The 19961-nt window shown below is 47.0% G+C and overlaps 2 protein-coding genes across 5 annotated transcripts in view; both read left to right on the top strand.

The window, feature by feature from the left end:
- Positions 1–5725, top strand: part of Zscan22 (zinc finger and SCAN domain containing 22) — an 11455-nt gene extending 5730 nt beyond the window's left edge. For all 4 annotated transcript variants that reach the window (XM_031385365.1, XM_031385364.1, XM_031385366.1 and 1 more), the window contains 2 exons: positions 610–1094; positions 2982–5725. In XM_031385365.1, the coding sequence (XP_031241225.1) occupies positions 692–1094; positions 2982–4075 (1497 nt within the window). In that variant the 5' untranslated portion in view covers positions 610–691 and the 3' untranslated portion in view covers positions 4076–5725. The remainder of the gene's footprint in view (positions 1–609; positions 1095–2981) is intronic.
- A 9831-nt stretch (positions 5726–15556) lies between these two features.
- Positions 15557–19865, top strand: Rps5 (ribosomal protein S5). Its single transcript, XM_031385373.1, has 6 exons — positions 15557–15681; positions 16292–16400; positions 18590–18799; positions 18935–19063; positions 19575–19673; positions 19751–19865. The coding sequence occupies exons 2-6, from the start codon at positions 16293–16295 to the stop codon at positions 19817–19819; spliced, it is 615 nt and encodes a 204-aa protein (XP_031241233.1). The 5' UTR covers positions 15557–15681; position 16292; the 3' UTR covers positions 19820–19865.
- Positions 19866–19961: the final 96 nt, after the last annotated feature.

Genomic DNA, 19961 nt, shown 5'->3' on the forward strand with positions numbered 1-19961 from the left:
TATATATATATATATATATATATGAATGATACTCAAGTAGGAGTCAGTTCTCTTCCTTCCACCAATGTTCCTGCACCTTTACCTGTGGAGCCATCTTGTTGCCCCCTCCCCTTTTAACTTTATTGAATTGGTTCTTTGATAATTCCATCCATGTATGCCATGCATTCTGATTACTGTGACACACACCCCCAGACTTCCACCCATCTCTGTTGTCCCCTCCTTACAAATCTTCCTACACTCGTGACTGTTTTGTTTTTAAGGCCCACTGAATTTAATCAGGATCATCTGTGACCATGGATTTGAAAGTTTCTGCTGGAGCTTAGTGGGTTCCTCTCTGTTGTATATTGTGAACACATGGGACCACTGAATATCCTCCTTAATTCTGAGTGGGCGCAGACATGGTCATTATACTCATCTTTTTCTAGTGTGACAATAAGTGTTTTGGTGGCAAGCACCTTTACCAGGTAATTTATCTCAAATACATACGTTTAAAAAGAAGCAAGGTATTGTATCAAGCATGGTAGTACACACACAGAATGAGGCAGGATGATGATAAACTGCAAGCCAGTCTGGCTATCTCAAGCCTGCACCTCCCCTCCCTTTTTTCAGATGGTGATGAAGCTCTAACATTTCTTCAGACCCAATTCTGAGGCTTGAGTCATTCCTGTGACTCACTGAATTCTTCTGCCCAATGGCCATCCCCAAGAGCCCTCTGAGCCCAGTACTCTGGGAACAGGATAGCTTCCTTCAGGTGAAGGTGAAAGAGGAGGAAGAAGCTAGCGACTCCCAGAGCCAGGAATCCAGCCTTAGCTTTACTGCCCACCCTGAGGCTGCACGCTTACGCTTCAGGCACTTCCGCTATGAGGAGGCATCCAGCCCCCATCAAGCACTAGCCCAACTGCGAGAGCTTTGTTGCCAGTGGCTGAGGCCAGAGTCGTCCTCCAAAGAACAGATGCTGGAGTTGCTGGTGCTGGAGCAGTTCCTGGGTGCACTGCCCCCTGAGATCCAGGCCTGGGTGGGTGCTCAGTGCCCAAAGAGTGGAAAGGAGGCCGCCGTTCTGGTGGAGGATATGACTCAACTGCTGGACAGGAGAGGTAAGAAGGAGCAGCAGGCAGGTGGTCACTCTGGCACAGCCTGGCTGCAATGTCAAGCTCTAGTTCGGGTTTGCTTGGGTACTCATTATCACGTTTGTACCTCAGCCATGGTTACAAGTGACCAAATCCCAAGCGATTAAGGTTAAGGGGCTTAGATGCATCACAACACTGAAGCAGTGAGCACTTGATACTGAGCTGGCTTGCTCTTACCCTCTCACATTCTTTATCTCCGGGTCTGGATTTTTCTTTGTTAGTTTTATTTGTTTTTTAAAAGACAAGGTCTTTTGTACCCAGGCTTACCTCAGATTTGCTATATAGCTAAAAATGACCTTGAATTCCTGATCCTTCTGCCTCTACCTCCCAAATGCTGGGGTTACACTACACCCAGCTTTAGGTGGTATGGGAGTCAAACCCAGGGCTTTCATGCATGTAAGTAAGCACTCTGCCTGCTGAGTTACATCCCTAGCTTATTAGCATCTCCGTAAGGTGAGCAAAGACAGCCCATCAGTCCCTGACTTGTTTCTTACCTAAGTAGATGGCGGGTTGGGGGATAAGTAACCCTGTGTGCTCTCTTGTAGCCTTTCCTATACTAGCCTATAGGATCTGGGGGTCATGAGTGGTTAGATGCCCTGAGCTGGAATGGTCACTTGTTATTCAAGGAGACCCACACATATATCCCAGCCCAGAGAAGTTTGGTAGGATGCAAGGACCCAAGCACTGTACAATCTGGACCAGAAGCATCCAGAGCAAGTACAAATGCCTCAGCATTTCTACTAATCCTGTGATTTGTTTGTTTATTGAGGAGGGGTCTTACTGTGTAGCTCTTGGGTTGGAACTACTGTGTAGTACTGTGGCTTGGAACAAGCAATGTAGACTAGGCTGGCCTTGAACTCAGATTCTCTTGGCCCCATCTCCCAACTGGGACTAAAGGCATGTTTGACAGTGCCTAGCTAATCCTGTGATCTTGTACCAGGGACTCAGCACCTCAGTCTCCTCATCTTTAGTAGAGCCACTGCGTACCTCCTAGAATGGAAATGAGGCAGTGGAAGTTACACACTGCACTTGGAGTGTAGCACATAACAAAATCCTAATATAAACCAGCAGCCCTGGCAGGCAAACAGTATCACAAACTAAGGTCCAGATGATGGCAGTGTTGTTTAAGGATTGACCACTTGTCAGCTCAAAGTGTGGGGTTAGAGCACTGTTTCTGAGTCCCCTCAGCCCAACTGTAAACTAGAACAGTAACTATAGCATCCTTCTCTGTCTCATCCCTGGGATTCATCTGTAAATGTTGCAGGATGTAGAAGGTCAGATACCCTTTGTACCTATGAAGGGCTGGTCAATGCAGGTGTGCCTCTCCCTCCTGTTACTTAGAGCTTCAGAAGCAGATCACCTACTCTCCACAGATGTCTAAATTCTGCTGTGAGAAATGACAGTCACAGGCATCTGGACTGATCTCCTTTGACCAAAGACAGCTGCTGAGTTCAAGAGACAGAGCCTAGACTCACAGTGGTCTGCCCAAGATTGCAGGGAGGATGGGCACAGGTACCTGACAAGGACCAGCTCCCTTCACTCTTGTTTCATTCTGATCTTGTCCACATGAAATCTTTCCTTTTGGCATTTTAGCCAGATCAGGAGCCTTGGCAAAATGGATGGCTTGGTTAAGGGTGGAAAAATCAGAACCATGAGGCAGTTTCGGGTCGTATAAGAGGACAAACCTGAATCCTTCTTTCTTACCCAAGACCCCAAAAAGGAACCTTCCTTTTGGAAATGAGGCCAGGTGAGAAGAGTGATCTACATCTTCCCTTTTAGAGTAGGTGAGCTGGGCCTAAAGCAGATGAGAGACACATTTTTGCTGGTGAAAAAATAACTGTGCCTTTTTAATAGTTCCAGGATGGGAGCCAGGAGTGGAAAATGAAGAAGCAAGTTGCAAAGAGAGCAATACAGATGAATTGGAGCCACCAGAAATGGCCACTGAAACCGTCATGGCAAGTGTTTCGCCAAAATCTACCCTTGCCCACACTTATAAACCCGAGAGCAGCTCAGAGAGCCAGCCAGAGCTCCTAGGAGCACTCTGGATGAAGTCTACTGCCCAAGAGATGGATTTCAGAAAAGCTCTGGGGCCTCATATGGATGCCCCCAAAGACCAGCCTGGCCATGAGTCTGAGGCCTCAGGAAACAGTTCCAACATGTGGCCCAAGTTCCCTTCCCAAGACAAGGCTTCTTCAGAGGAGAAATTTGGTCCATTACTTGATAATGAGACAGTGCCTCCAGATACATACTCAGAGAAGAAGTCTTCCAAGGATGGTGAATGTATGAAAACATTCCAGAACACTTCAGCCCTGGAAACACACCAGAAGAGCCGCTCTCAGAAGACGCCCTATGCCTGTATTGAGTGTGGGAAGGTATTCAGTCGGAGCACGCACCTTGTCCAACACCAAGTTGTTCACACAGGAGCAAAGCCCCATGCATGTAAAGAGTGTGGTAAAGCCTTCAGTCGAGTTGCCCACCTGACACAGCACCAGAGGATTCATACTGGTGAGAAGCCTTATAAATGTGAGGAATGTGGTAAAACCTTCAGCCGCAGCACGCACCTCACGCAGCATCAGCGAGTGCACACAGGCGAACGGCCCTACGAGTGTGATACGTGCGGCAAAGCCTTCAGCCAGAGCACCCACCTGACACAGCACCAGCGCATCCACACTGGAGAGAAGCCCTACAGGTGTGATGTGTGTGGGAGAGCCTTCAGTGACTGTTCAGCTCTGGTCCGGCACCTGAGAGTTCACTCTGGAGAGAAGCCTTATCAATGTAAGGACTGCCCAAAGGCCTTCGCACAAAGCTCCTCCCTCATTGAGCACCAGCGCACTCACACGGGTGAAAAGCCTTATAAATGCAGTGACTGTGGGAAGGCTTTTAGCCGCAGCTCTGCTCTCATGGTGCACCTAAAGATCCATATCCCCGTGACTCGAAGCACCCCTTAGAGTACAGCACAGCCTCCGTGAGAGGATTGACATCTAAGAAATCTGATAGTTGTGCTACCCAGTGTCTAAGGGAACACCTCTACATTTGAGGTCCCAGGGGAAGTCCCCTAATGAACACAGATTCAGACCAATTGGTGAAGCTCCTGGAAGCTTCCTACTGCCCTCCACATCCCACTCAGGCTGGTCCCAGAGAGAAGATACTAGTGAAATAATGATCTGCATTGTTTCTCGGAACCAGAGCAAGTAAAGCCTTTGTCTTTCCAGGCTCAGATGGCCCAAGATCCTCTAGGCAGGAAGACCCAAGCTTCAGGTTCTCGCATAGCTACTGTTCTCGCCAATTCCTTTGTTGGTCAGCCTAGAATGGCCCACTCTGTGCCTTCGCACCTGCTTCCCCACCATACTACTCTATACCTAACTCCAAGACAGATTTGTGAGGCTGCCTTTCCGTGCCATCCCCCTCATGTTCTCTCTGCTTTAATCCACTGTATCAGTCTTCTTCTCCCATGTCTTCCTTCCATATCTCACAGGTTCCGGCCCCGTGGATTCACCTCAGGCTCATCTCTAATCTAGCCCCTCCTCTAGTATCACCTCCTGTGAGCTCACCTTGCCTCCCACTGGACTTTTTATCAGGGCTCTCCTTTTTCACCTCTTCCTGCCTTCATTCCATCCCCACCCACTTCCTGGTACATCTCTTTCTGCTACCCAGATCACATTGAGTCATTCCATGACACAATATGTTGTCAGTGAGTCACCTCTTCAACAAACAAGCATGCCAGGATACATGTCACTTTGGCCCAAACAATTACTCTAGATATCCTCAAATGTGTATAAGAATGTTGTCATTTGTCTTTGAACACGGTATGTGAAAGTGATTTCAAAGTACTGGTCTGCCTGTTGGGCAAACTATACTCCTTGTCTGTTGTCTTGTGTTTGCTCCAGACCTGGCCTCCTCTTGCCTCTTCCACTCCTTGTAGCCTTCACCTCCCACATGCCAGCCATACTTCCCCCACCTGTGTGCCTTTCTGTCCCTGGAACCCTAAGGCCTTCTTTCCTCTATGATGTCTCAGATGTCCTTGAAAAGCTTCCCCAAACACTTTGACCTGACCTTATCTTGCCTGACACACTCTTGCTGCTGGGGTACCCCATTATTAACTGTCTTAAACCTCTTTACCATGTCATTGTGCTTGCACTTCTTAAACAGTGCATAGGCCAGCGCTCCCAAAGGATTTTATGCTGTGGACATAAATGCACAGCAAACCCTTCCCAATATCTCTAGGATGAGTGAAACTAATACCTCCCTTTGGTAGTCACTGTCCTCCACCCCACATTTTCTTCATAAAGGCATTTCTGGAAGAGCCCCTGTGCCCATGTAAGTACAGCTGCAGTGGTCAAAACAAAACATGGCTATACTGAGCCTTCCTTGCCTCAGGTCCTGTAGCCCTGGGTACCACAGACTCAAGGGATGCCAGCGCTCTCCCAGTCCTAAAATCAGCCTGTTTACTTTCCCGCAGAAAGACAATCCCCTGGCTCCTGTCCTGTGCCTCCTGACTAATACGAGTGACTTTACAAGGTTTTCTTTTCAGTCATGGATCTACATGAGCTACTGTATCTACATCCATTAGCATAATACATTTTGTTTTCCTGAACCTCCCATGTCTCCTTGTGGCTTCACCTGATTATCACATACAAGAACACAGGGCCCCCACCCCACCCCCAGGATAACTGCAAACGAGTATTTCAGTTGGAAGTACTAAAAATCCTGCCACATGGGCAGGGACTGCATACCAGTTGGGCTTCTCCATCTGCGTTTGCTTTTGTGTTGCCTGTGGAGGGAGTCCTCCAAGCAAAGGTTCACAGTGCAGGCCCAACACAGGGCTGTTCAAGAAGTGTCAGATGCAGAGTATTTAGATAGGACTAAGAACCTTCCCCAGTTTATAGGGCTGCAGATCCCTGTGTCTATGATGCAGCTGTGCCATGAGGCAGTTTGGAAACAATGTGTAAACACAAAGTTCAGACTCATGGGCCTTCTCTTCACAGCAAGGTCAGGCCAGACACACTGGCACCAACTGGGCTCTGATCTCTGTAACAGCTGTGAAGCCTTTAGCCCCTAGGCTCTCAGACCCAGGACCAAGAGCTGTAACACAGGCCGCATTGGAGGATTGAGAAATCTCAATACCTAAGATTGCCTGTTGCATACAATGCCAGCTGCCACTGAGGGCTGAGGAATCCACACATTTAGACCTACAGGAGCTCTAACACTGTAAGGTCACTGTGGAGACCCAACTTTTCACAAAGGATTATAACACTAGGGGTCGCCCGTCTGCAGCTGTTCTTACACAGGGCTTGAAAATTAGCTGCAGGCAAGCACCAAGGGAAACATGCTACCAAGCCCAGCACAAACGGGGTCTAATAGCCTATCTTGAGTCTATCTCTGTAGAGCAGAAGCACCGCTATAGGCTGGTGGTTAACACAAAAGTGCCTAGCCCAAGGCTACCCCACCTCTCTGGTCACTGTTCATCTTCACCCCCAACTGACTGTTCCCAAGCTCAAGCCTAGGCTGACTAAGTCCCAGTGAGGACTATGTAGGACAGGATATGACTGTCCTTTCTGTGCAAGCGTGAGTCTCTCCTGCATGTGTGTGTGTGTCTCTTCATGGTCTCTCCGTGGACACTAGGAGATAGTGTCAGATGCTCCCCTTATAGGGAAAAGCAGGCAAGAAACAACATTTAGGAAAGGAACGATTGGAAGGACGTGTGCCTGAGACTAGCTCTAGAACTTGCAGGGAGTAAAGTCTGAAGCAGACAGAAAATGCCTTAAGCCAAGTGGGAAAGGAAACAGCAAGTTGCAAAGGCCTGGTGGCCGGAAACAGTAGGGAAGTGGGGGGTGTTCCGGCGTAGGCCACCAAGTGTTAGACTACCATGACTGGTAATAGGTTGGGCTCCCTTATGAGTTTCGATCTTCCTGCCACTGTATCTTCCCTGCCAGGAAGCCGTCAGATCTGCATGGAACTAGATAGAGCGAAAACGCTGCAGAAATGTGGCGAAAGGTCCGGAACCGGAAGTGTGCTGTTTCGTAGCTTCTCCCTAATCCCATGGTTGGAGAGGGAATGGCAGCTCCATTAAGGGCCTGAAGGTCTCCGTCGAGACCAGAGCTGCAAGACTAGACAGAATGCCACATTCTCATGGGCGGCTTCCAGCTCGGAACCAGAAGTAAACATCCTTTTCCCCTCCGTCCCTTAGATGTTGGGATAGAACCAAGAGCTGGGTAGGGGCACAGCGCAAGGCCTCGTGGGAAATGTAGTCCTATTGCATCCCTTCTGCGTTATGGCAACAGAGTCAGACTTGCCTCCCACCCCCAATCCTCAGTGGGCTATTAACTTTCGTTAGCAAGGAGATAGTGACGGCAGAAACGGCCTACCAATTTCCTGCTCAGGCTCAGGTAAACGTTAAAAGATTTATTTTTTTAAGATTTATTATAATATGTAATTTGTGTAAGTAGCTGTCTTCAGACACACCAGAAGAGGGCGTCAGATCTCTTTACGGATGGTTGTGAGCCACCATGTAGTTGCTGGGATTTGAACTCAGGACCTTCAGAAGAACAGTCAGTGCTCTTAACAGCTGAGCCATCTCTCCAGCCCCCCCCCCCCTTTTTTTAAAGATTTACTTATTTTATGTATGTGAGTACACTGTAGCTGTCTTCGGACACACCAGAAGAGGGCATCAGATCCCACTACAGATGGTTGTGAGCCACCATGTGGTTGCTGGGAACTGAAAGCAGTCAGTGCTCTTAAACACTGAGCCATCTCTCCAGCCCATGTTGATAGACTATTGGAAAACACTAAAGTGTCCCAGTGAGTGGGCCACCCTCCAGGCTAGTGAGATCCTGTCTCTAGAAGTGGAGTTGACCACTAAGTATCAAGGTTCCCTCCGTAACTATATGTGCATCCTGCATGAAGAACCAAAACCTCCAAAGTGGTCTTGTTGTTTGTTCATTTTTAATTTGTTTTAGGTTCTGAGCCTTTTGCATGCTAGGTAAACGCTCTACCACAGAGCTAGGGAACAGTTGGCCATGTCTAGAGATATTTGAGGCTGTCCGTGGGGCAGGGAACACCACTAGTATTTTGTAGATGGAGACCAGAGATATTGCTAAGCATCCTGAAATGTACAGGATAGGCCTAGCCATAAATGCAATGTGCCAAGTTAGAAAACTCAGCGAGGAGCTAGGGTCCAGGTTACTTGGTAGAATGCTTGCCTAGCATGCACAAAACCATAGATCCCATACTTAGGAGGAAGAGGCAGAATAATCAGAAATTCAAGGTCAGTCTCAGCTTCATAGGGAGTATGAGACCAGACTGGGCTTCATAGGTCTGTCTCAATAAAACCAAAATATAAATGTATAAAGGCAGGTTTACTGGGAGCAGCTTCCCAGTGGGTTCACCAGGCCCAAGGAACAAGGCCAAGGAAGTCACCATTCAGGCAGGGAGACACAGGAGAGGGCCCCAAAATGTCTGGATTATATAGTTAAGAGCCTCTTGGGGAAGAAGCCTAGTCCCTGGGTTAGAAAGTTCAGGTATGAATGTAGGGTGTGTCAGCCATGTCCTATAATAGGTAGAAACTGAGGGATGCTAGAAGAACCTGGAGGCCAGGTCCCCTTTGGTATATTAATAGGCATCCCAGCCCCTTGTCCTGGGTCTGAAACCCAACATAAGTAAATATGAGGTAGGGTATATGTATATTCTTTTAGACAGAGTTTCTCTGTGTAGCCCTGGCTGTCCTGGAACTCACTCTGTAGACCAGGCTGGCCTTGAACTCAGAAATCCACCTGCCTCTGCCTCCCAAGTGCTTTGATTAAAGGAGTGTGCCACCACCACCTGGCCATGTATGTTCTTACGATCCTATTTATTATGCATAGTGTTCTGCCTGCATGTGTGCCTGCAGGCCAGAAGAGGGCACCACATATCAGTAGAAATGTTCATGAACCACACCATGTGGTTGCTGGGAATTGAAATTTGGACCTCTGGAAGAACAGCCAGTGCTCTTAACCTCTGAGCTATCTCTCCAGCCCCTTGACTGTTCTTCTAAGTGAACTCAAATAGCTCTAACAGGCCAGCAAGATAATTGTTTTAGAATGTTTGCTGCTGAGCCTGACAACCTAAGTTAAATCCCCAAACCTACATAATGGAAGGAAAGAACTCAACTCCTCAGTAAGCAGTCCTCCCTGACCTCCACAGCTCCTCAGTAAGCAGTCCTCCCTGACCTCCACAACTCCTCAGTAAGCAGTCCTCTGACCTCCACAACTCCTCAGTAAGCAGTCCTCTCTGACCTCCACAACTCCTCAGTAAGCAGTCCTCTCCACAACTCCTCAGTAAGCAGTCCTCTGACCTCCACAACTCCTCAGTAAGCAGTCCTCTCCACAACTCCTCAGTAAGCAGTCCTCTGACCTCCACAGCTCCTCAGTAAGCAGTCCTCTGACCTCCACTCATGCCACCCTATAAGCGAATAAATAAGGAAACATAATTTTTTAAAGATTTTTATTTATTTATTATATGTAAGTACATTGTAGCTGTCTTCAGACACACCAGAAGAGGACATCAGATCTCATTATGTATGGTTGGTTGCTGGGATTTAAACTCAGGACCTTCGGAAAAGCAGTCAGTGCTCTTAACCACTAAGCCATCTCTCCAGCCCAAAGTAAATATAATTTTTAAAACAGAAAAAACTGCATTTTAAGATTGTAACTGGAGAGATGGCTCAGTGGTTAAGAGCACTAACTACTCTTCCAGAGGTCCTGAGTTCAACTCCCAGCAATCACATAGTGGCTCACAACCATCTGTAGTGGGATCTGATGCCCTCTTCTGGTGTGTCTGAAGACAGCTACAGTGTACTCACATGCATAAAATAAATACATCTTAAAAAAAAAAAAAAACAGACTCGAAAAACCAAAAAAAAAAAAAAAAACAGCCAGGCAGTGGTGGCACATACCTTTGATCCCAGCACTTGGGAGGCAGAGGCAAGCGGATTTCTGAGGCCAGCCTGATCCACAGAGTGAGTTCCAGGACAGCCAGGGCTACACAGAGAAACCCTGTCTTGAAAAGCCAAAAGAAAAAAAAAGCAGAACATGACAATTTACCAATATAATGTACATTACAGTCATTCTTGTCTACATAGTTGGGCTATGAGACTATTCCATGAAAACATCAACAACATAAAAGCTGGATCACTTGCCAGCAATGGCAGTTAGCTGGAACATACATATGGACATTCAGTATATACCTTCAGTATATACAGGCATCATCCTGTGGGGCTGTGGATGTGGCTCTGTGGTCCTAATTTACTGTTAAGTGAAGCGCCTTGAAGGGGCTTTAAAGCAAGTCTCCCAGCCACTGCACCTGTCTCTGTGTTGTGTGAACTGTTTCTAGGGAGAGGTGAGAAACATCCACTCACTTTAGATAGGGCCCCAACAACAAAAACAAAGGATTCCACAAAAGTGGAAAGCTTGATGAAGCCATTCGTTTAACTGGAGCATCAGCAAATTAAGGGTGGCTACCTTGCTGAAGCTAATCTCTCTCTCTTACCAAGCAACCTATTAACTGTACATAAATCCTCAGAGAAGAGTGGCCCCATAGAGCTCCTCTCCCTACCTTGGCAGAAAGGGTCTCCTGGTAATCATAGCTGCTGACTGTTTGAGAGCAATAGCCATGTCCTGCCCAGAGGATAGAATTCCATAATACTCTGCTTTGAAGTCCTTCTCCTGTAACAAGTGTGCCTCCCACACATGGGAGGCCAGTCATGGTTGGGCATGCTGTTTGGTTACAGCAGCAATAAAAGGCCCAGAACACTGGGGATAGTCAGCTTGTCTGTCATGGAGTCTACAGATGGAGAGACAAAATTGTCCTGCAGGAGCTAGGGCAGCAACAGAGATGTCTATCATTGGTTCAGTCTGTTTTTTCACTTTTTTAATTACATTCACTAATCTCATGTGTGGGTGTGGGTGTGTCCTACACCATCTCACTAACCCCATTTTGCTTAAACAAGGTGTATCTTTAAGGTGTATTTATTGGAGGAGGGGCAGGAATGCACATTCAACAGCATACATGTGGGGATCAGAGAACAGCTTTTGAGGAGTTGTCTCCTGGCACTTTCTCTCTCTTTTTTTTTTTTTTTTTAATTATTAACTTTACGTATATGAGTACACTATTGCTGTCTTAAGACACACCAGAAGAGGGCATCGGATCCCATTACAGATGGTTTGAGCCACTATGTGGTTGCTGGGAATTGAACTCAAGACCTCTGGAAGAGCAATCAGTCCCCTTTTAATTCTAGCACTCGGAAAGAGACAGAGGCAGGACAATCTCCATGATTTGGAGGCTCGCCAGGTTTTCATAGTGAGCTTCAGGACAGCCAGGGCTACATAGAGACCCTACTTTAAAAAAAAAAAAACAAAAAACAAAAAGAACCCTAAACTTAAACCAACTTCTCATAGATTCAGGTATTTATTGGCTTGTGGCTACATCACTCCAATCTCTGAGTCTACAGCTTCCTGACCTCTCTACTATCCACTCCTTCCCCCTCTTCTCCTCTTTCCTCTTATTACTACAATTCTTTCCAAGGGGAAGATGTATGCAGTATTTACCTATTCTTCTAAGGTTCCAATGGCAAACCAAGGCACACTCCACTAAACCTCACTCTAGGGAACCAGCATGAGTTTATTGGACTTCCTTACAAAGCACAAGTGAGGGGTTACTGTTACTTACAAGGCTCCTCCCACAACAGGCCTCATCTGAAAAGTTTTTATCCAGTAGAAAGGAATGTTCCCCCATAGCCACAGCAGCACAGATAGAGCCTTCCTCCAGGACCACATGCAATTAAGACAGCATTACATACAACTATATACCTAGTTGAGAGTACTACAATTACCTTCCATGGTGGAGGGTAAACAGTCAAGTCTAGATTGTATAATCCTTCTGCAAGGGGGCTCAGATGAACTCCCCAAAATAGTGGTTTCTTGGCTCTGAGGATGGCCAAACACAATACCTCCTCCCCAACTTCTTTTTGTGGGATGGAGGTGCTGGGAATCTAACAGCTTCTTACATGGCAAAGGTTCTGTCGGGCTGGAGAGATGGCTCAGCGGGTAAGAGCACTGACTGCTATTCCAAAGGTCCTGAGTTCAAATCCCAGCAACCACATGGTGGCTCACAACAATCTGTAATGAGATCTGACACCCTGTTCTGGTGTGTCTGAAGACAGCTACAGTGTACTTACATATAATAATAAAATAAGTCTTTAAAAAAAAAGATTGTCATTTAATTTAAGGCCCATCTCAATAATATAGGACAATTTCATCATGAGGTCCTTACTTACATCTGCAATTATCCTAGTCCAAAAAGGTCACAGTCTTAATATTAGAACAGGAACAGAGCTTTTGGGCGGCAGGGGGAATAGGATCACACACCTAGACAGAAAATGATAGCCAGGCCAGAGTGAATGGTGATTATGGATCTGTCATGGATAGGAGGCCAAGTCTGAAACTCAGCAGGCCTGGACTGATGTCTACCAGGTGGCTGGACTTATCCAATACCCCACATATTCTAAACTAGATGAAAATCAGGTTAATGATTTAAACAAACACCCAAGGATCATCAGCAAGACCCATGAGAGGTCATCATGAGACAGGAAACTGTAGGAATGTGCGATTGTAGCCCTGTCAACAAAGTAACTAACCAACATCCTGATACCTTCCACTAACAAGCCCCAAGCCTTAGAACAAATGACTCCAAGATGTAAGTACAATTCAAGTCATAAGACTTAGCACATAGACGCCACCACCTGCAAAAGCAAAAGTCCATCTAAATCCATAGTTCTAGGAAAGTCTCTAAATGTACTAACCTTGCTTTTTAGCTTCTGTAGTTTAGTTCCACTTCTGGCTAATTGTTCTTGTTAAATGAAGTATATCAAACCAGGATATGGCTTTTGTGCTTAAAAGCTCACCCTAAACTGGGCGGTGGTGGCACACACCTTTAATCCCAGCACTTGGGAGGCAGAGGCAGGCGGATTTCTGAGTTCAAGGCCAGCCTGGACTACAGAGTGACTTCCAGGACAGCCAGGGCTATACAGAGAAACCCTGACTCGAAATAACCAAAAAAAAAAAAAAAAAAAACCTCACCCTAAAAAGGCTTAGGGCTATTCTGGGATCCCAAACACCCAGTGTAATTCCCACCTGGCTAATAAAGACTTTCTTTTGTTTTTTTTAAAAGATGTATGTATGTATGCATGTATTATATACAAGTACACTGCAACTGTCTTCAGAAACACCAGAAGAGGGCATCGGATCTCATTACAGATGGTTGTGAGCCACCATGTGGTTGTGGGATTTGAACTCAGGACCTTCGAAGGAGCAGTCAGTGCTCTTACCTGCTGAGCCATCTCTCTAGACCCTTAGTAGTTGTTCTTAAAGTATCCATCCCTAGGCCGGGTGGTGGTGGTGCAGAGGCAGGCGGATTTCTGAGTTTGAGGCCAGCCTGGTCTACAGAGTGAGTTTCAGGACAGCCAGGCTACACAGAGAAACCCTGTCTCTGGAAAAAAAAAAGTTTCCATCCCTAGCACCCACCTCAGGAGGTTTATAACCACAACTCCAAAGGATTCATCACATTTTTCTGGCCTCCTTAGACCCCATGTATGCATGCTTTACTTAGAGGGAGAAACATTTTTTTAAAGAATTTTAGGGGTGCTGATTGTTTATGATGCATCCCTTTAATTCCAATTCTAGAGAGTCACAGACAGGCAGATCATTGAGTTGAAGGCCAGCCTGGTCTAAAGAGCAATCTGAAAGCTAGCCATGACTACATAACAGGACCTTGTCTCAAAATACTAGAAATAACACTATTGGTTTTGTTTGGGAAGTTTTTTTGGTTTTGGTTTTGGTTTTGGTTTTTGGAGACAGGGTTTCTCTGTGTATCCCTGGCTGTCCTGGAACTCACTCTGTAGACCAGGCTGGCCTTGAACTCAGAAATCCACCTGCCTCTGCCTCCCAAGTGCTGGGATTAAAGGCTGCACCACCACTGCACAGCTGTAGTAGAATCTTATGTAGCCCAAACTGGCCTTAAACTCACTGTGTAGTGGAAAGTGGCTTCCACTCCTGTCTCCAGCTCCCAAATGCTGGGATGGCAGGTGTGCACAACCATACCTGGCTTAAGCAAACTTAATTTTATCTGTGCAAATTAATTTCTGCAGCATTTCTCTTAACCTATGGCCCATATTCAGGAGCCCCTCACCTGTCCTGTCACCTAGTAGGTAAAGGTCACGAAGTGTATGGAAACATCCATTATCAACCACTGTGATGAAGTGACAGCTTTCAAAGATAAGTAGGGTGACACCCCCAACAACAACAAAATTAGGTAAGATTCCTAATCCCAGTCTTCCCTCCCTCCACACAAGGTATGAATTGAAATATAGAGAAGAAAATTTTATCTCACCAGACTCCCTGAGAAGGTTCTGGAAGCTAACCTCTCCCTCCCAGACCTGAGCTGTTCACAGTAGACTCTTTTAGTAGCTGGGGAAGAGGATAAAGGCCTGTGTGGGGTGAGAAACTTTTCTTTTTTTCTTTTCCTTTTCTTTTTCTCTTCTCTCCAATACTCCCATCTCTCTTTTTTGTTTTTTTTGAGAGAAACACCCCTGAGCCAATAGGTAATGGCCTACACCCTTCATCCCAGCAGTTGGAGGGGCAGAGGAAGGTGAATTCCTGAGTTCAAGGCCAGCCTTGTCTAAAGAGCGAGTTCCAGTGCTACATGGAGAAACCCTGTCTCCAAACCAAACAAACAAACCCACCCCTGGGGGTGAACCTGCTGGCAACGTCTCTCCGTTATCAGTAACAAATCACTGGGATCTCAGCTAAGTCACCCGAGAGATCCCCGGGCTGCCACCCCTCCAATATTCCCCTCTATGTATCCCTCCCCAGGGAGGGTCACAAGGTTGGGGTTCGAGTCTAATGTCCGCGACTGAACCTGAGAAAAAAGCCCAGACGAGAGTGGCCCGAGTGATTAAGAAGGAAGTGATCCTATATCGGAAGCCTGTGACTAGCCGAGCACAGCTTGCGGGAGGGCAGAGGGTGGGGCCCGTGCTCGTGAACCCGGATCGGTGGTAACCACAGGACCCGTCCCCACTATTCTGATGAGAAATAGTGAGCCGAGCTGGTTGCCCTAGCTAAGAATCCACCGTCCACGGCCCCTCGGTTTTGCAGCCTAATTACCGAGAGAATGGTCTAGACGTCAGCACTACTTAGAAATGGCGGCGTCGGTTCCGCTAAAGTTTCTGCGCATGTGCGCCGACTCAACAAGCTTGGCAAGTACTTCAGACGTTCGCCAGAAGACGGGTGTGGCGCTGTTTCTAAAAGTGCGCATGCTTTACACCGCTCAAAGGGCACCTCCCATCCTAGCGCTTGATTGGTTGGTGAGCACGCCGTTTTCATCTGCGCGTGCGTCGCTGCCTCTGACCCGGAAGTTTTCGCTTTACATAAAAGCGCTAGATCGCTGCGCGCGGCCTCTTCCTGTCTGTACCAGGACGGCGCGTGGTCCACGCCAAGCGACTGAGAAGCCCGGTCTGCGCCCTCAGGTGAGGCTGCAGAGGGATACGGAGTTCAAAAGAGATGGCCATGAGTGTTCTAAGGCACATCTGGGGGTCCGGAGGCCGAACCCGAAGCCTGGGCCTTACCGTTTGGACCTCACCTCTTTTCTCCAGAAAAAAGCGCGTAGGGAAACTCGCGCGGGCCCAGTTACTCTTCGCCTCTTGTTTCCACTGTTTTGACTTCATAGTTTGCACACACAGGACTCCAGGAAAATCACTTGGGTTATATACCATAAACATAAATCTAGGTTCGCTTACTTTTGTGATGACTCTTTTGCTCAGTACACGTTTTAAATGCACAACGGGAGTCTGATGGGTTATCTATATGACTTCCTGAACCATCCTACTGTGGTCCATGTACCAGCTGTTTAGTTTGGTGACTGCCTAATTACTTTGGAATCCTGAGAAAAGAACGGATTGCTGCCTACGACTGAGTAGTTTTTCTGGGTTTGGAGAGATGTTCAAAGCTTTCTAGGTCTCCCCTTAACTTTCCAGTTTGCCACATAGTGGGAGTTAGTCTTAAGAGTTTGGGGTGAGTGTGACTGCTCCAGCATGGCTAGGCAATAACGGTTTCTTCTTACCATTATCCTGTCCCCAGAATGACTGAGTGGGAAACAGCCACACCAGCTGTGGCAGAGACCCCAGACATCAAGCTCTTTGGGAAATGGAGCACTGATGATGTGCAGATCAACGATATTTCTCTGCAGGTAAAAGAAACTTAGTGTTTGTTCTTTGTGGTGATTTTTGATTGAGACCAGGTGTGAACTTTTCCACTTCAGAAAAGGGCACAACTACTAGTGGAGGTTTAAGCCAGGTAGAAGAGCAATAACTGGACAGCCACGCACCTATGCCTTATTACAGACTGGTACTTAAAAGATGTTATAGTGTGTTTGTTTCCCCACCCCCACCCCTGTTTTTCTAATCACATGTCTCCCATGTGCTGGGATTGAAGGCATGTGCCAGTACACCTGGCTTGTGTCCTTTTTCATTTGTATATTAAATTAGTGGGTATCAATTGAAAAGATGGCTTTAGCCAACTGAACCTTGTTAACACCCTTGTCAAAGTCCGTTGGTAAGCTGCTATCAGCAAGAGGAATTTGAAGAGTATGAAGCCAGTTGGAGCTATATGAGGTGTTCCCTGCTGCCCTTCCCCCGCAAAGTGGCAGTTGGCTATGGGTGCTAATTTATGTCTAAATTAGTTGGGAACTATTTGCTTATGCCCTCATATCCCCTTTTGAGGTCATATAGCTGAGGCTGGCCTGAAACCCTGTCTAGTGGGGAAAGCTTATCTGCATTCTGTCCCGAGTGCTGGGATTGAAGGTATACATCATCATGTCCAGTAAACCCACTACTTGACACTAAACCCAGAGCTTTTTACAAAGCAGGCACCCTACCAACTCTCCTATGTCTTTAGGCCCAGTTATCTATTTTGTTCAAAGGAATTAAAGTATGCCTATTATCTCTAAAGATACCATAGAATGAGCCTGTGAGGTGGCTCAGCCTATAAAGACAGTTACCACTAAGCCTGACAATGTAAGTTTAATCCTTAGAATCCATGAGTAGAAGACCAGAACTGACAGCTGCAAGTTGTCTCCTGACTTGCATGCATGCACAGAATAGAGGGGGAAAGGAAACAACAGGACCTAGGCATTAATCTAAAGGATTTTGAGTCCTGTCTAATTGATGTTTAGTTTACCTCTGTGAGTTTATTTGGGGAGGTCTGCAGTCATAGGGATTGAAGCCAGGGCATTTCACATGCTAGGCCAGCACACACTGGTAAGTAGGCAACAGGTAGGATAGTGAATGTGGTTTTGTTTCATAGGTAGTCCAGATAATCTCCCAAGTGTCCTTAAAGTACGCAGGACAGCTCTCCCTTTGAGGACTTAAAAGTGTCCATAGCATTTTGAATCAGTGGTGTGTGCCTTTAAGCCCAGCACTCAGGTGGATCTCTTTAAGTACAGGACCACACTGTACTACATAGTGAATTCCAGGGTGATATGAGAGACTGTCTTCTTTTTTTGGATATAGCCCTGGCTGTCCTGGACCTCAATTCTGTAGACCTGGTCTTGAACTCAGATATCTGCCTGCCTCTGCCTCTCAAGTGCTGGGATTAAAGGTGTGTGCCATACCACCCAGCTCAATTTTATTTTTTTTACATAGAATGTCCATAGTGGCATTTTTTGAATAATGTAGTTATTTTTATGTGCATTGGTGTTCTGTCTTTGAGGTTGTCGAATCTGCTGAAGTTACAGGCAGTTGTGAGTTTCCATGTAAGCGCTTGGAATTGAAGCTGGGTTCTTTGGAAGAGCAGCCAAGACTCTGAGTCATCTCTCCAGCCCCTATAATGCTACTCCCCAGGTCCCCCAAGCCCCAGACGGGGTTTCTCTCTGTAGCAATGGTTGTTCTGTAACTGTAGAACAGGCTGGCCTGAACTAACAGAAGTGGGCCTGCTTCTGCCTCTGAGCTGCTGAAATTAAAGGTGTGTGCCATTACCTCCTGACTCAAAGTACCATTACTTAATACTTGTAAAAACTGAATTCAAATCCCTTGTTTGCATATTACAAGAAGTGTTCTCTCTCTCACCTTCTCCCTGAGGCAAGGTCCTCACTGTGTACCCCTGGCTGTCCTGAAATTCACTATTGACCAGGCTGATCTTGGACTGCTAGAGATCCATCTGTCTCCCAAGTATTGGGATATAGAAGTGTACACCCAGCGGGGCAACACTTTTATGTATGTGAGAGTGACTTAAGCAGCCACTGATTTAATTTTATTTTCTTAAAGCTCATGTTCACAACCTGCTGGGACCGTGGCTTGAGCCAGTTCTCAGTCTCCTCTGTCTGTCTGAGGCTGGTCCCAGTACTGACTGCTCCTTCATGCTCCTCTCTTTACCAACCAGGATTACATTGCTGTGAAGGAGAAGTATGCCAAGTACCTGCCCCACAGTGCTGGACGGTATGCTGCCAAGCGCTTCCGAAAAGCACAGTGTCCCATCGTAGAGCGCCTTACTAACTCCATGATGATGCACGGTCGTAACAACGGCAAGAAGCTCATGACAGTACGAATTGTCAAACATGCCTTTGAGATCATCCACCTGCTCACTGGTGAGGTAAGGTTTTGTCCTTGATTCATACCAAAGCTTCATGGTATACATGCCAGATTCATTACCCGTGACACTGCCACCTTGTTTAGGGGTGAGGAGGTTGCAGGTGGGTATCAGGCTCACGCCCTCTTTTTCTGCCAGAACCCTTTGCAGGTCCTGGTGAATGCTATCATCAACAGTGGCCCCCGAGAAGACTCAACACGTATTGGGCGGGCCGGGACAGTGAGACGGCAGGCTGTGGATGTATCCCCATTGCGCCGAGTGAATCAGGTGGGTCGGAGGCTTGTGAAGGGGTGGGGCAGGAGCGATCAGCACGAGTGGGTGGGGTCCTGTCTTGCATGTTTTACCAGCAACCTCATTTCCTCCAGGAAATCTTCCTGGATTTCCACTCTGTATGGAGGAGATAGTAGTCCAGCCTTCCCAGTCTGGTTAATCTCTTCCCTAGTGTGTATTTTTACAACAGGCTTTGTTTTGTTTCTTCTTGATCCATTTATGAATCTATTTCGTGGTGGCACACACATACCTACCTGTAGTTTTAGCTACTTGAAAGGCACAGGATGGATTGCTTGATGCCTGAGTACCATGGGGACATCAAGGGTTCTAGTCAAGAGCATCACATTTTGCTGTTAGCTGGGGCCCATGTTTCTCATCCCTCTCAGATCAGCTATCTGATAAGGTATCAACTCCCACTTGTAGTGAGTGGCTGCTATCTGTTGAGATGGGTCCTAGGTCACTGGCAAGAGGGACCCTTTGAGGCCTGAGCCCTGCCTGTTTTGTCTAGGCCATCTGGCTGCTGTGCACGGGGGCTCGTGAGGCTGCTTTCCGTAACATCAAGACCATCGCTGAGTGCCTTGCAGATGAGCTCATTAATGCTGCCAAGGTGGGTCATGGCACACTACTTGGGTTGGGCATCTGGGGGCTTCTCCAGCATTCAGAGTTAACCACCTGTCCTTGCAGGGCTCCTCCAACTCCTATGCCATCAAGAAGAAAGATGAACTGGAGCGTGTGGCCAAGTCTAACCGCTGATTTCCCAGTTGCTGCCTAATAAACTGTGTCCTTTGGAACAATTCCATCTTCCTGTGTGCTTGTCTAATCATTTAGGGCATAGGGTACCTCCCATGGTATAGAGGATGCTCACCTTCCTGGCATGGTGTTCACCAGTGGAAAT

Source organism: Mastomys coucha, unplaced genomic scaffold (genome assembly GCF_008632895.1).
Source record: "Mastomys coucha isolate ucsf_1 unplaced genomic scaffold, UCSF_Mcou_1 pScaffold21, whole genome shotgun sequence".
NCBI classification, from domain to species: Eukaryota; Metazoa; Chordata; class Mammalia; order Rodentia; family Muridae; genus Mastomys; species Mastomys coucha.